We start from the raw sequence: 15,148 nt of genomic DNA on the forward strand, positions 1-15,148 counted from the left end.
TCAGCTTATAATTCTGGTTATAAACGTCTCTCCACAGCTTACCATAGTAAACGAAAAGGACAACTCGGACGATACTTGAAGAAGGTCATTCTTACAAGTTTAAAAGGAAAGAGGTCCTAGTACCAAATCCTGGGGGGGGGACCTCATTAAGACGTTCTGTGATCAGAGAAAAATTAGTTTATCCTGAGCTTGAAAATCCGACTTTATGAATATGACTTACATCAGTCTGTCCGTGTTGACTTGATGTGCATCAGCTTAAGCGTATTGATAAGACATCTATAACTGACCCTATCAAAAGCTTTTTAGAAATCGAGATAAATTACATTCAACTTCCCCTAGGATTAAGGATGATAGTCCGTCTATCCACCCCAGTCAGAAGACTGGCAGTGCAGGAGTGGTCTCCCGAAATCGTAGTGTTGGAGTTAAAAATTTTTTCCAAAGTTGGGAAATGAAGGCCCTTGAAATGCCATATTTCTGCTTCTTTCCTATATCTTTTTATTTGATTATTTGCCGCTAAAATACTCAAAGCATGTAATTTCATTGCGGAAACGGGTTTTGTAGAGTTAGATAGTTTGTTAGAAGGTGATTTTGAGTTGAGAGAAGCTACTGTCCTTGTTTTCGTCCAAAAACACCAGTTAACAAGAAGTATGGGAAAATTTCGTTGCGCTACTCTGGTGTTTTCTTAAGAATCTCACTGCACCTATTTCCTATCTAGTGTGATAAACAGCCCACTATAGGAATTCTCGAACTGCCTAAAACGACTTTTGTTCTGGATGATATGTTTTTCCTGTCTTTATCCTAATCCTTTCAGTGTTGCTAACAGAGTTATTGTTGTATCACTTTGTTCACGTTCTGTGGACGTCTTTAAAATTCATCTTAGTACCCGCAGTATCCATCATGTATATTTCAAAATACTAGAGATGAAATAAAAAGATCTAGAATATATGTCTTTAATTTTCTTAGTTACTCCGTGTACTTTAAGGCTTTCAATGGCCATCCATGGCTCAGCTTGCTCAACCCGACCGTTGCTTGCCCAAGATCTTACCGATGGACCTGCAAAAGAAATAATTTGCAGATCACTACAAGGATCTAATTAAGAAATTTACACTGAAGTAAGTTTATTAGGATTACCGAGTAATCGACCTAAGTATTTGAATTAAGTGTGGCGAATCATAAATCAATCTTGCTTGAAACAATACAACACCTTGTCCATATTTTTAACTTGTAGTGACAAACCGAATAGAATCAAATGGAATAGGTGTGAATATATAACTCATAATAATGCATCCAGGTGTATTATTATGTGAAGATATTCCGAATTCTTATGATTGAGATTAAACTTCGGCTATATTGTCAAGGCTCTTCAATACTCAATTACCATCTTCCGAATCCCAGCTAGTCTATTAGTAGTTTGGTGTATCACAAACCAACGAATAGTTCATGGTTGATGGTGTGTTTTATTTTGATGTCGGAGCTTGTGTTTAATCATAGTAAGCATGAAACCTCAGAGTGGGTATTGTTTTAAACATTTTAAGACTTATTTCAATCTTTTTTAATAAATGCTCATTATCCTGTTGCTTGTTTTTACTCAAAATATTACATGACCATTTTTTGTTGCACTGTTTATCTATTGTTTTTCTCCACATGACTGCTTTTTGTGCACAAGTCTGTCATCTGTTATAGTTTTTTTTAAAAAAAAACTACTGTTTTAGGTCAAATTAAAATATGAGTTTACTAAAAAATGTTCATCATGTTCGATTCGCTACCAAAAGTTTATGGCAGACTTGTGAAACACTAATAAAGGGTTTCGGTTTCACGCTCCACTGTTTGTTCAAACGCGGTTCAGAAATAAATCTAGTGCTAAAAAGTAATCAATCGGTAATAATGCTTAACAAAATCCAAACATTGTCCAGTGTTTATCATCCATTCAAGTACCACTCAGAAATCAGTGACTGGTGTACACAACGTGATGGACCATTTGACATTGCTTTAGAAGTAGCTGACGTGCATGAAGTTTGTGAAAGAGTTTCCCGATTTTCTGGATTTGATAATATTCTTTTGGAACCTACTACTTATACTGATTATGATGGAAAAATTGTTCTAGGAGTGGTCAAATCATGTGTTGGGAATTTGCTTCATACAATTATTGACTCGTCACAATATGAAGGCTTGTTTTTGCCTGGGTACACATTACCGGGACAGAGTGCAAATGATGACTTGGAGGAAGTGCTAAATGAGAATGAATCGAATCCCAATTCTTTTGTGAAATATACTGACCATATAGCAATCGCTGGGGAAATCGGAGATTCAGATACTTTTGTGAATTGGTACAAAACAGTATTTGGAATGGAACGCATATTCATTAATATGTGAGTTACTTAATAGTTTATGATCATTTATGGATGCTAAAACAGACAGGAAGATGAATCCAAAGGGTTTATAGTAAAGTTCAAAAATACTGGAATGATGTTGAAGGCAGTTTGCCATAGAAATCCAACTTCGAGTTCTGATTACCGTAATGCATGTAAATTTGTTTTTGTTGAACCCACAAAAGATTCAGGTAGGTTGCGTAAATGTATTAAGCTTCATTGTTGGTTGATTTACGAATTATTGGTATTTTTGCGTATTAATATATATTCACAAGAAACAAGTTTGGTAGTGATAAAATGACGTAAAAAATAAGCAAAAATGGTTCGTTTGTTTAGTATTGGTTTTTGTGACAACAAAGGAGGTTTAGTGGCTGTTATTGTCATCCTACCCACATTGTATTTAATTTTAACCTATTTATCTTTAGTGTTCGTCAATAGTCCCAAAAAACTTGTAGATGAGATCAAACAACATATTTTTAAAAGATTTTGTGTTGAAATATTCGTCTTTCCACTAAACTTAGAATACGCAGATGACATAGTCCTGTTTGGTGAAGACGCTGGCAAAATGCAGAGTCTTCTGTTAGAACTGAGTAATAATGCCAGGATGTTTGGGATGCGTTTCTCCTCATCCAAATGTAAATTGTTACTCCAGGACTGGCCTGCGTCAACACCTGAACTAAGGATAGGGAGTGAAGTAGTCGAACGCGTCGACAACTTCACTTATCTTGGAAGTCTGATCAGCCCTAATGGGTTGGTGTCTGACGAAATCTCAGCACGGATTCAAAAAGCTCGTTTGGCTTTTTGCCAACTTACGTCATCTATGGCGAAGACGAGATATCCGTCTATCAATTAAGGGACGAGTATACTGCGCAGCAGTTCGCTCTGTTCTACTTTACGGCTGTGAAACATGGCCATTAAGAGTAGAAGATACTCGTAGGTTACTAGTATTTGACCACAGATGCCTTAGAAATATTGCTCGCATCTGCTGGGATAACCGGGTAAGTAATAGTGAGGTTAGACGCAGGGTATTAGGGAATGATGGTAAATCAGTTGATGAGATCATGAATGTTCATCGACTGAGATGGTTGGGCCACGTGTTACGTATGCCTGAACACCGATTACCACGACGCGCAATGTTGACCGGTGTAGGGGATGGTTGGAAAAGAGTTAGGGGCGGCCAAACCAAAACATGGCATCAGTGCTTGAAGTCACTAACTTCTAGTCTGAGCCATGTTGGTAAATGCAGACTACCTGGTTGGGGTCCGTGTGACTATCGTAACCAATGGTTGGAGACTCTTGGTGACATGGCTCAGAATCAATCACAATGGCGTAGGTGTATACACTCTTTATCTTCCCTTAAACCTTGAGATTAAAATCGCTTCATAACTTTTTTCCTTCCTATACTATATCCTTATACACAACCTTTATTTATATACTACCACCACTGAATTAATTACTTCTATGAATCCGGTGTTCATCTTTTTGTGCTAATGAGGTATGGCAACTTGGACCGATGCATATATGTGCCTGGTCCTACGTTGTCGCTGACTGACTGACTTTCCACTAAACTAAATTTATCAGAGCACACAAAATGTTTGTGGAGGTAGGTAGAATATGTAGCCTTCGAAATATTTAAGTGGTACTATTCTTAATCGGTTGCAACGAAGTTAATGTTTACATACTTTATCGGGTGCTTTGACTATGAAATTTTTATTCTGTACTTCCATTCGTGCTTTTCTAGATATATTTTCTATGTTTTCGCATAAAAGCTATAGAATATTGATAGAAAAAGTTAGGTTTTTACTGTTCCTTAGACATGTTTGTGTTGTAAAATGAGTTCTTTTTGACCCATGACCAATCAACTGTATATTTCAGTATAATGCTTTACTAAATTTTTTTAAAGTTCATGGTTTGTACAAATGGATTGATTAGAGTTCTAAAATTAAAGACAAGATTTGAGATTATTTTAAAGCGAAACGAATCTAATGTAACTAATTAGATCAATCAGCTAATGAACAACAACACTTCAGCGATGATAATCCACGTGCGAATAAGTGGAAGAGAAAAAAAAAGGAATCCCAAGAGAGTTTTTATGTCTCAAGGAAAGACACATGAGTAAACACCAAAGTATCTATAGTATTGTGCAGATGAAATTAATAAACAAAAATAGACTTGAATGAAGTAAAGCTGCAACATTACAAATATTAAAGTGTGAAAGATTACAATAACTATTGTCTTGGTAGTAACAACAGCAGGTCTCGATGTAATACTGTATTTGGCCAACCGTAATAAATCATTTTACGGTTACTATGACGTAATGTTTAAGAAGAAGCATGTATTTCCACTATTTTTACAAGAGAATGCGTAATTCTTAACGGACTCTCGTTCAGGCATAGGTTCACTTACTTTTTAAGGTTTTTAGCGCTTTGATTTTTCTATCCTGTATGGAACAGTAATTCCCTTCAAATAAAAATTTTTGTCCCTGCTAGTCGTTTAAAAAACACTTCCCCAGTTACACAAAACACCCAGTTTTTATGTCATAAGACCCTTTTAGTTACTTGTGCGATGCTAATTCTACTGGTCTACAGTGTTGGCTAGAATTAAAATGTTCATTAAAATATTCAAGGATCAAAATGCAGTTCGTACGTATTTTTCATTCGATTAGCATGAATATACGGTTGGGATACTACCCGGGCACCCGAACTGAAACAGGTGGCTTTCTAAGTGGGCCACTACCCAAGCCTTTGAACTAGAGGTCCGATCCACAGGGTAATGAAGCAACATATGGAGAATCAGTCCCATAGCAGTCGGTGGCCAAAAACAGGTTCATAGTGTTATGACTTATTAAAAAATAGGACCGTATGCTAATTCGTTATTGATCATATGTCCGGCTTTTTATCACGTGAATTACCCACCAATCGGAATACGACATTTCTAATCGTAATACCGTGCTAACCAATGACGTCCAACTGGTATGAGCAGTTTAGCGTCCTTACTGGTCCCTTGTCCGTCTAGTCCTTCCAATTCAGTCCAGAACACCAATAAAAGCTTCGCTATGCGAATCATTTATGTCAAGCATACTTGGTTTATATACCAGCCAAACAGACCTCATCATACCATAAAATAGGAAGTAATATTTATACACAATAAAGCCAAAATGTGGCTGCGAACGTGGGAGACAGTAATCAATAAACTGAGTATAATTTGGGAATAGTAAATCGTATGATAATAATTTATAGGTCAAAATGAATCTTATAATAAGATGAGTATAGATATACACAATCTAGTTACTCAGTAGTTAATCCATAAAAATATATATATAGAATAATAGTTCATTAATAGGTCCTGAAAGTTACCAGTATTTACGTCTTCACTAGGATATATCACATATGCCTTTTGTTCTTTCAGAATCCTGGAGCCCATGTTCACCACCAGTTTGAAATCAGGGTTTTTTAACCCTCTGAGTGGATCTTCCATATCCACCAACCCAGTTAGAGCACCGTATGTTAGCTCTTGGTCCTCTCAATTTTGTGAACAACACTCTGGCCGCGAGAAGTCAGTGGGTAGGACTTCCTTGGTAGTGGCTGTATACGCGTGGCCATATGAGAGCATTTCAAGGTGATCAGACTCTTCTTCACCCTCTACCGTACCAGGACATTCGGATGCAGATCAGTAGATGCATAGTTCCAGCTTAGGAAGGGCTCATTATTTTTAAGCTCTGGTTTAAAATTTTGGACATTATAACCCCGGATTCGTCTCACTGGCTTCTTTGAATCCATTTATTTTCTTACTGCGAATTATGAGTTTAGTGCCATTTCATTCCATTTCATCTGTTCCTTTTAGACTACATTTCTCATATTTAGTTTCTACTTTAACCGACATTATTAGCTTCACTCATTTTCTATCATTTGAATTGGCTTTCACTCTGTGCTGTTGTGCCCCCAAATGCCCTGGTACAGCCGAGAGTGGGGAGAGTCCACTCTCCCTCTCGAAATGCTCTCACATGGCCACGCGAATATATAGCCTCTACCAGGGAAGTCCTACTCACTGCCTTCTCGTGGCGAGGGTGTTGTTTAAGAAAGTGAGAGGACGAAAAGCGGATGTCCGGCGCTTTAACCGGGTTGGTGGACACGGAGGGTCCACCTAGGGGAGTTGGAAAACCCTGATTCCAAACCAATGGTGCACATGGGCTCCAGTATCCTGATGGAACGAATGGCGAATGAACCTGTTGTTGGTCACCACCTACAATGGGACTGCATCTCCTCACGATGCTCCACTGCCTTGTGGGTCAGACCTTTAGGTCAAAGGCTCGGGGTGTGGCCTCCTAAGAAAACCACCTGCTTCGGTTTGGGCACCCGGGCAGTATCACAGCCCACACACAAATGACATGAAATGACGCACTACACTAACTACACTGCTCTCGTTCCTAATAGAAGAAAGACAATTTACATCATTATTATTACCTTATTATTATTATTACTATTATTTACTACGTCGCTTTTTCACTCCCTTTATTCCCAAATTGTGTATCCTTCCTTTCCAACTTATGCAGTAGCTCGCCCATGGTGGAAACTCTGTCCTATCTAAACGATCTCCAGTCACTGTCTGGTTGAAAGTGAATGCTTCCACCGATTACGAATACTGAAGCAGTCTTTTTGAAACCACGTACGCCGTTCAAGCTGGCTTCCTTCAACGTTCGCACACTAATGCAGATCGGACAACAGATGGGGCTGGCTATGTCTTTAGAAAGTCTTAATGTTGATGTTTGCTGTCTATCCGAGACCCGTATTCAAGACTCTAGTGAAGTACTACAAATTCGCTCTCCATCTGTCGCTTCGAAAAGCTTGTTTCACGTGCGCTTATCCGGGGACTCTGTGGCATCTTCGTCCGGTCTTGCAGGCGTTGGTGTTGCACTAAGGGCTAGAGCTGAGGCAGCACTAATCGATTGGATCCCCATTAACAGTCGGTTATGTGCTGTTAGATTAGAAAGTTCCATCAAAGTGAGAAGAAACCGGCGTGAGAAACTGTGTCTTTTCGTCATCTCCGCCTATGCCCCGACAGATTGCAGCCCGGATGCAATCAAGGATGAGTTTTACCACCAGTTAACAGTTCTTCTCCAGAAAGCGCGTTCGACAGATATTGTAGTATTAGCCGGAGACTTGAATGCTCAGGTCGGGCGTCTAGGCACAGAAGAGAGTCGTTCAGGGGGCCGATAGGGACTTGTTGGTCGCAGGACAGATAACGGGGACCGTTTGCTGCAACTGTGCACAGACCACAACCTGTTTCTGGTTAGCACTAACTTCCGGCACAGTCATCGCCGGTGTGCCACCTGGCGTCCTCCCTCTGCATCTGAAGCCTGGACTCAGATTGATCACATCGCGATCAGCTACCGCTGGCGTGGTTGTGTACAAGACTGCCGCTCCTTTTGGAATACCTATCTGGAGTCTGATCATGCCCTGGTCTGCGCCAATCTTAACTTACTTTTCAGTGGCCGAAGAATTGACCACCACCAACGGATTGATGTTAGTAAACTGGCTGCAACTGATGGAAGCCCGTCGGTCTACTCCGGGTGACCGTGAGTATGACCACAAACGAAGTCTGCTACGTAATGAAATTGGGCAAAGCTTGCGTAAGGACCGAGAAGCCTGGTGGTCGGAGCGTGCTAATGAGATGGAAGCAGCAGCTGCATCTGGTAACTGCCGGAAGCTCTTCCAACTCATCCGAGCCACTGGCAGCAAGAAGTCTGGTGTGAGTGAAACAATCTGCGAGGATGATGGGATGCCAATCACTAACATCTCTCGACGTCTTGGACGATGGGTGGAATTTTTTGGAGGGCAGTTCAACTGACCTGCTGCTCCGGCAACATCAACCAGTTTGTCCTGTCCCCCATGGCCGGTGACGACTGATCCACCAAACGAGGCGGAAGTCCACAAGGAACTCCAAATCTTGAAGCGCTACAAATCACCGGGCCCAGATGACTTACCTCTGGCTCTTTTTAAAGATGGTGGTGACTTTCTGGCTAAGGAACTGACGGTGTTGTTTGCAAAGGTTTGGGAGCAAGAAAGTGTTCCAACATCATGTAATGAGTCAATAGTCTTCCCTATCTTTAAAAAGGGTTCACGTTGTTCCTGTAACAACTATGGGGGGATAAGTCTACTTCCGATTGCGTCCAAACTATTGGCTTCTATCATTCTTCGTAGGTTGTTTAAAACCCGAGAACGATTGACTCGCGAGGAGCAGGCTGGTTTTCGTTCTGGTCGAGGATGTATTGATCACATCTTCACCCTTCGCCAAATGTTAGAACACCGTCATAATTATCGTAGGCCAACAATCGTAGTGTTTCTTGATATCAGGGCTGCCTTCGATTCGTTGGACAGGACTGTTCTCTGGGATTGTCTATTGAAGAAGGGTGTGCCTGAAAACTTTATTAACATCTTAAAGGCCCTGTATACGAACACCTCAGGCAGAGTGAGGGCATACAACCACCTTTCTCCTTTGTTCCATTCGAGCAGTGGGATTAGGCAGGGTTGCCCGATCTCACCATTCCTCTTCAACTTTGCCATCGACGACATCCTGGAAACAGCTCTGATGGATGTAAGTAATGGCGGTGTGGATATGTTGCCTGGAGAACGACTTCTCGACCTCGAGTATGCAGATGATATTGTCTTACTGTGCGATAATGCCCAAGGCATGCAATCCACACTTAATCAGTTGGCAATCAGTGTCCGCAGGTACGGCATGTGCTTTGCACCCTCCAAGTGCAAAGTACTCCTACAAGACTGACAGGATTCTCACCCTGTACTCACCCTAGATGGTGAGCAGATTGAAGTAGTTGAGAAGTTCGTGTATCTAGGTAGCTATATAAGTGCTGGTGGTGGCGTGAGTGATGAGATAGATGCGCGTATAATGAAAGCCAGAGCGGCTTATGTCAATCTGGGCCATCTTTGGCGCCTTCGTGATGTTAGTTTGGCTGTAAAAGGTCGGATCTACAACGCGTCAGTGAGAGCAGTTTTGCTCTATGCTTGTGAAACCTGGCCTCTCCGAGTTGAGGATGTTAGACGACTCTCTGTGTTCGATGATCGTTGTCTCCGAAGGATTGCTGACATCCAGTGGCAACATCATGTTAGTAATGCAGAGGTTCGGCATCGTGTGTTCGGGCGCAGAGACGATAATTCAATTGGTGTCACCATCTTGAAACACCGACTTCGGTGACTTGGACATGTTTTACGAATGTCGTCCCAGAGACTTCCACGTCGTGCATTATTTGCCGACTCTGGGACTGGTTGGAAAAAGCGGAGAGGAGGTCAGTATATGACATGGTGTCGTGATATGAAAGAAAGCTGCAAAAGGCTAGCCTCTGTTGATCCTTCACGACTCCCTGGCTGGGGTCCGAGAGATGGTGCAACACAGTGGCTAGAGATGTTATCAGATATGGCTCAGAATAGAAGCCCGTGGTGAACCTGCTGTAACCTTCTTTTACTTTCTTCATAAAGAGTGGTTCTAACTTTTTTAACTGAAAGAGTCTTCTGGTTGTACATTTCAGTCCGCCTTATCTTTTCATCCTTTCTCTTCCTACTTTCATTATTTTGTGTGGCGCATATGTATCTGGTGCCCTTTTGTACCAATATATATGTGTATAAATAAATAAATAAATAAACTGTGCTGTTGTGAGGTTTGTCGATTTGGGCGTGTACACATAAATAGCAGGTCTTATATTGATTATAAACAACTCATCAGAATTTACATTAACACCAATGTTTTTAATTGCAGTGGTATTTTCAAAGTGAATTTCAAAGATTGATAAAGATTGAAAAGGTGCACACTTACATGTTTTTTGTTCAACAAAATGTCTTAATAAATAATCTTATATAGGTGAAAACTCACCTTTTTTACACCTAACTTACTAACTGAAGTTGTTTTTTATTGCTGTAGAACCTAGTCAAGTGACTCGATTTCTACAAGTTAATTCAGGTCCAGGCTTACAACACATGGGACTCGCCATTGATAACATTATAGATGCAGCAGCTACCTGTCGTCAAAATGGTATAAAATTTATCACTGCTCCAGACGTCTATTATGAGACTGTAAGTTAGTTACCTTGGAAAAAATCTCAATTTTTATGTTATTAGTCATTTTGAATACGTAGTTCATCTGAAACTTAGATATTGTTAGCAACCAAATAATCAGATATAGACAACACTTTATAAGATGCGAATTGACCCGATTTCTCATCTGTACACTAATCACCTCTATCAAAGTAATTGTAAACACTGAATGTATTAGCTACTGATCACTAATTTATCAAGCTGTTGATCAGTTCAGTTTTCAGATTGAAATTTACTATTATTTATGAAGCAGATGATGCACATTGAAAAAACATAAATGCATGAATTTATATCACTTTGAAATGTAACTCCATTATACGGAAAAGGTGTTTTCAAATATTATCTATATAAGTGTCGTCTCTGTTGAATCTGCGATACTACCGCTTATACTTGGAAAACGGAACTACTTTTATTCTCATGACTGAAAGTGTTAACACAAAGGCTGATAAATTGAAATGTTTATTTATAGATTATCCAAAACACGACGTCAAAGCAAGTCCTAAAATCACGTTTTTCAAAAGCGTCCTCATTAAACCAAATTATACTCATTAAGTGATTTTACGCACACTTGATGATATCATGTATAGAAACAAATACACTGAGTTCAGAGTCTCAATATTGGGGACTTCGTACTAATATGAGGTGGAACGGTGGTTTACTAGGTAAAATATTAGTCGACTGAAGGCTCAATTCCCCCACTACCTACTTCGCTTTGGGCGGTCTAACAATATTACTAACCTGTCACACAAACAGTGTGGCTCAAAGTTGAACACCTAAACTCTGAGGGACAAATGTCTTGCATTACCCTTTTTCAGTAATAATATGAACTGAAGTATTTAGACAAGAAAACACTTTTCTGAGTATTTATAACCATGAAAAGAAACTGTTTTTTAAATACATAGAGGGTGCTTTGATTTTCATATAGCAAACGCTTCGGTAAGATTCAGTAAAAACTTTATTTATCGTCGTATTTATTCATATTCATACTATTGAAGTGTATCTAAGAGTAATGAGATTTACGGGATAAACGCAACCAGCAGTCTTAGACATTGAGTGATGGAGCTCAGAATTGATCATCCTTTATCATACTATTGGATTCTGAATTCTATTAGTCGTACATACATATATTTTTTATTTTGAAATATATTCTCAATACATTGTTTCGACTCTTTCAATATTCATCTCGTAAATTTAGTCTCGTCGTTGTATTCTATGGCAACTTGAACTAATATACATCTATTCTAGGCTCTACGTTGATTATGGCCAGCTGAGTAATTTGTCAGTAGTTGTCTATAGGCTGTTACTCGGATAATAAACACATGTTAATTGATATCCAGGTTCAGAGTTGTAATGGAATTCAATCTTAAATCAAGCATTACTTTTTTTCATATCATTTTGAATAACATTTCTGTTTTAGTTATCTCAGCGTATCAATTTGAAAGAATTTTCTTTGGATTTAGAAAAACTTAAAACATCTGGAATACTTGTAGATAAAGAGTTAAACAATGAAGGTAATCAAATAGGGTAAGTGAACATAATGAAAATTTTTTGTTAAGCCCACACAATTTACGATACTTTTGAAGTTGATGTGAACAAAAAAACAAGAATCCTTGACAAACGACGGAAGTTGTTTTTGGGGACGTTATTTCATTCAATTCAAAGCTTTTAAAACACTGACATTTATTTTTGTCCCTAGTTTATGCTACAGACCATAAGCCTTTTTTGCCCCAAAGTTATTGTAATTTGAACGTAATCTTTTGTACTCTTTTCTACTCTAGTCCCCAGTTTATATTTTCCTAATTGTTTGTGCGTTGTGGTCATGTTTAGTCATCTGTTTATTCATGTATCTTTTTACATTAATCTAAATCGGAACCAGATGGGAGTGTGAATCGGAATTGAAAATAAATTAAGTAGTGTTCCAGTTAACTTGTTTTCTCTCTCGCGCGCTTGTCAGCCAGTTAGGTGAGAGAATAGTTTTCGTCTCTCTACTCCTAAGCAGTTAGTCTCACTTTGAACTCACTCGTACTAACCTCAGGGTTAGACCAGTCAGTCATCTTGTCAATGTTTTAATCTAGATTGAGACAAGCTGTCTGCGTATTAGTGGGTAGACCGATCAAGGACATAGCAGAGGTTTTACTCATGGTAATGTTAACTTAACTGTTAAGACTTATAAATTCCCAATATTGCCTTCCATGTTTAAATCTTACTTTACCAAAGTCATTGTCGACAAATGAAAAATATCGAATGGACAAGCTTGAGTATTTGTTTATTGTTTTACCTCAAATTAATCTTTCCTTTTTTTAAAAAAAGTCTTTTTATGATTTCACTTATCTGTATCAAATTAACTTTGTTTATTTAAACAAATCCTGATACTACTTACTTTTTCAACGTTATCATTAGATTATGTTATGAATGGGGACACCAGATATATATGCGCTGCACAAATCTCATTTGAGCTGGGATACTGCCCAGGTACCCAAAGTGAAACAGGTGGTTTTCTTAGGGCACCACACCCAGAGCCTTCGACCTAAAGGTCTGATCCACTAGGCAGTGGAGCATCGTGAGGAGATGCAGTCCCATGGTAGCCGGTGACCAACAACAGGTTCATACGCCATTTGTTCCCTCAGGATACTGGAGCCCATGTGCACCATCGGTCTGAAATAAAGGTTTTCCAACTCCCGTAAGTGGATTTTCCGTGCCCACCGATCCGATTAAAGCGTCGGACATTCGCTTTTCGTCCTCTCAATTTCGTAAACAACACCCCCGCCACGAGAAGGCAGTGAGTATGAATATTACCTAAACTAGCTGGTTATATCGTCCATATCACTTTAATGAACAAAGCCAAATAAATTTACTCATATTTTAACAAAGTTAAACAGTTAAGAATCAAATGGATTTAAATCTTATTGTATACGCTACTATCGCATGTTTATTTGTCAACATTTCGTCTTCTTTTTTTCAAAGAATAAACTGGGTTTTTTGTTGGAAAAGAAATGAAAATTTCTGTTCATTAAATTTGAGGTTTTTTGTTTACGAAATTGAAAGTATGATCGGTTTAAAGGTAGTATAAATATACAAAACAGGAAGCGCTTTTTAAACTGACATGCGACAATAAAGAGATTGTTTGCAAAATTTTCAGTACGGTATTAGTGAGGTTCTATTTTCTGTTGTATACTTTATTAAAACTATAATGAATGAGTCATAATTTTCAATCTATCTATTATATTTTAATTTGTTCATCTGCTTACATAACCACACTTGGTAATCTTCTTTCTCCTTTTTCTCATTTGTGAATATTTAGAAGTCTACTACAAATATTTACTGAACCTTTGTTTCAGAAAGATGGATTTTTCATGGAGTTAATTGAACGTCGTAATCAATCAACTGGTTTCGGTGAAAATAATATCAATGCTTTGTGGGAAGCATTGGAAATATCACAAACATTGTAAAATCATCTAGTAAATTGTATACCATCAGATTAATGTTTCATTTTTAATCAGCTATGTTGTAGAGAGAGTATCACATCGTTTTCTTTATACCACTGTTTATCACCTCGCTTCCCGTTTACACTTGAGAAATAATATGCAATTTACACTTAATTAATAGAGATCAACAGATACATACTGGAATATATATATATATAAATTGGATGCAATATTTGTATGATTATCGGAAATCTAGCATTACACATTTATTAACCACTGAATACACTCTCTGTCTTATCTCATATATTGGTTTTGGTTACGTAAACAATGTTTAATGCTTAATAGTTTTATTTTTATACAATGATATTCAACTCTGCGTAGTTATTAGAATAAGGTTAGGATTAATGTAGGAAAGCTTTTCTTTATTATTATGCTAAACATACTACAAATGACAGAGAACTTTTTGGCGACTCGAACCAGTTAGCTTGATTCGAAATGCAGATTCATTTAATAGATTTTACTGTTGTATTCTTAACATTTTGACAGTTTATGAATGTAAGTAGACAGCGCTCGAATTTTATGGCCGGTTATTTTGTTTTCGTAAAGAACTTATCAACTGAATGTGATTGCATCATAATAATTTGGAACATTAACGTAGGATAGTAGGAAACTTCAAATCATCAATCTACTTCTTCGAGGAAGCACTAATAACTAAGATACATAGTCAGAGGTCTGATTTCTTAAAAATGATGCATACTCGCAAATGTACTTGAGTAGTATCGCTTATTGTGTTTTATTACAACTAAATTGAGAAAACAGTGCCGGTTTATATTTATTGGTTGTTTGAATCTTCCCATTAATGTTTAAGATTGCAACTGACCACCCGTTTCGGCATAAGTGGCTTTTGTGCGAATCGCCTTGATATTTCCCTTAATTCACAAGCATTATGAGCAGAGGTGGAGGGTGTCTGTCAGTGGAGTACAGGACTCACGTTTCGTCCCGTTTGAGACTCTTCTGTCAGATGTACTTGCATCTCAGCATTGATGTCCATTTCGGGACTCGAGGGGCTAAGAGTTTATGACATTGTATGAACAGTGTTTCAGACAGTTTATCCTCTTTTGTTACCTGGTGTTTATGTTCCATCTAACAAACGTCCAAACTGTCTGTAATATGCTCAAGTTGTAATTAGTCTACCAATTTTAAAGTAACCTTTTAAACAGAAGTAACAGTGTCTTCAATTGTTATTAAC

General features: G+C 38.4%; 1 protein-coding gene across 1 annotated transcript; it reads left to right on the forward strand.

Moving 5' to 3' along the window:
• Nucleotides 1–1,884: 1,884 nt before the first annotated feature.
• Nucleotides 1,885–14,276, forward strand: Smp_007960 (putative 4-hydroxyphenylpyruvate dioxygenase; the record flags this gene model as incomplete). Its single annotated transcript, XM_018796978.1, has 5 exons — nt 1,885–2,369; nt 2,415–2,560; nt 10,302–10,453; nt 11,892–11,998; nt 13,776–14,276. The coding sequence occupies 5 exons, from the start codon at nt 1,885–1,887 to the stop codon at nt 13,921–13,923; spliced, it is 1,038 nt and encodes a 345-aa protein (XP_018652065.1). The 3' UTR covers nt 13,924–14,276.
• Between the last annotated feature and the right edge of the window lie 872 nt (nt 14,277–15,148).

This window comes from Schistosoma mansoni, chromosome 4 (assembly GCF_000237925.1).
Source record: "Schistosoma mansoni strain Puerto Rico chromosome 4, complete genome".
In the NCBI taxonomy this organism is placed as follows: Eukaryota; Metazoa; Platyhelminthes; class Trematoda; order Strigeidida; family Schistosomatidae; genus Schistosoma; species Schistosoma mansoni.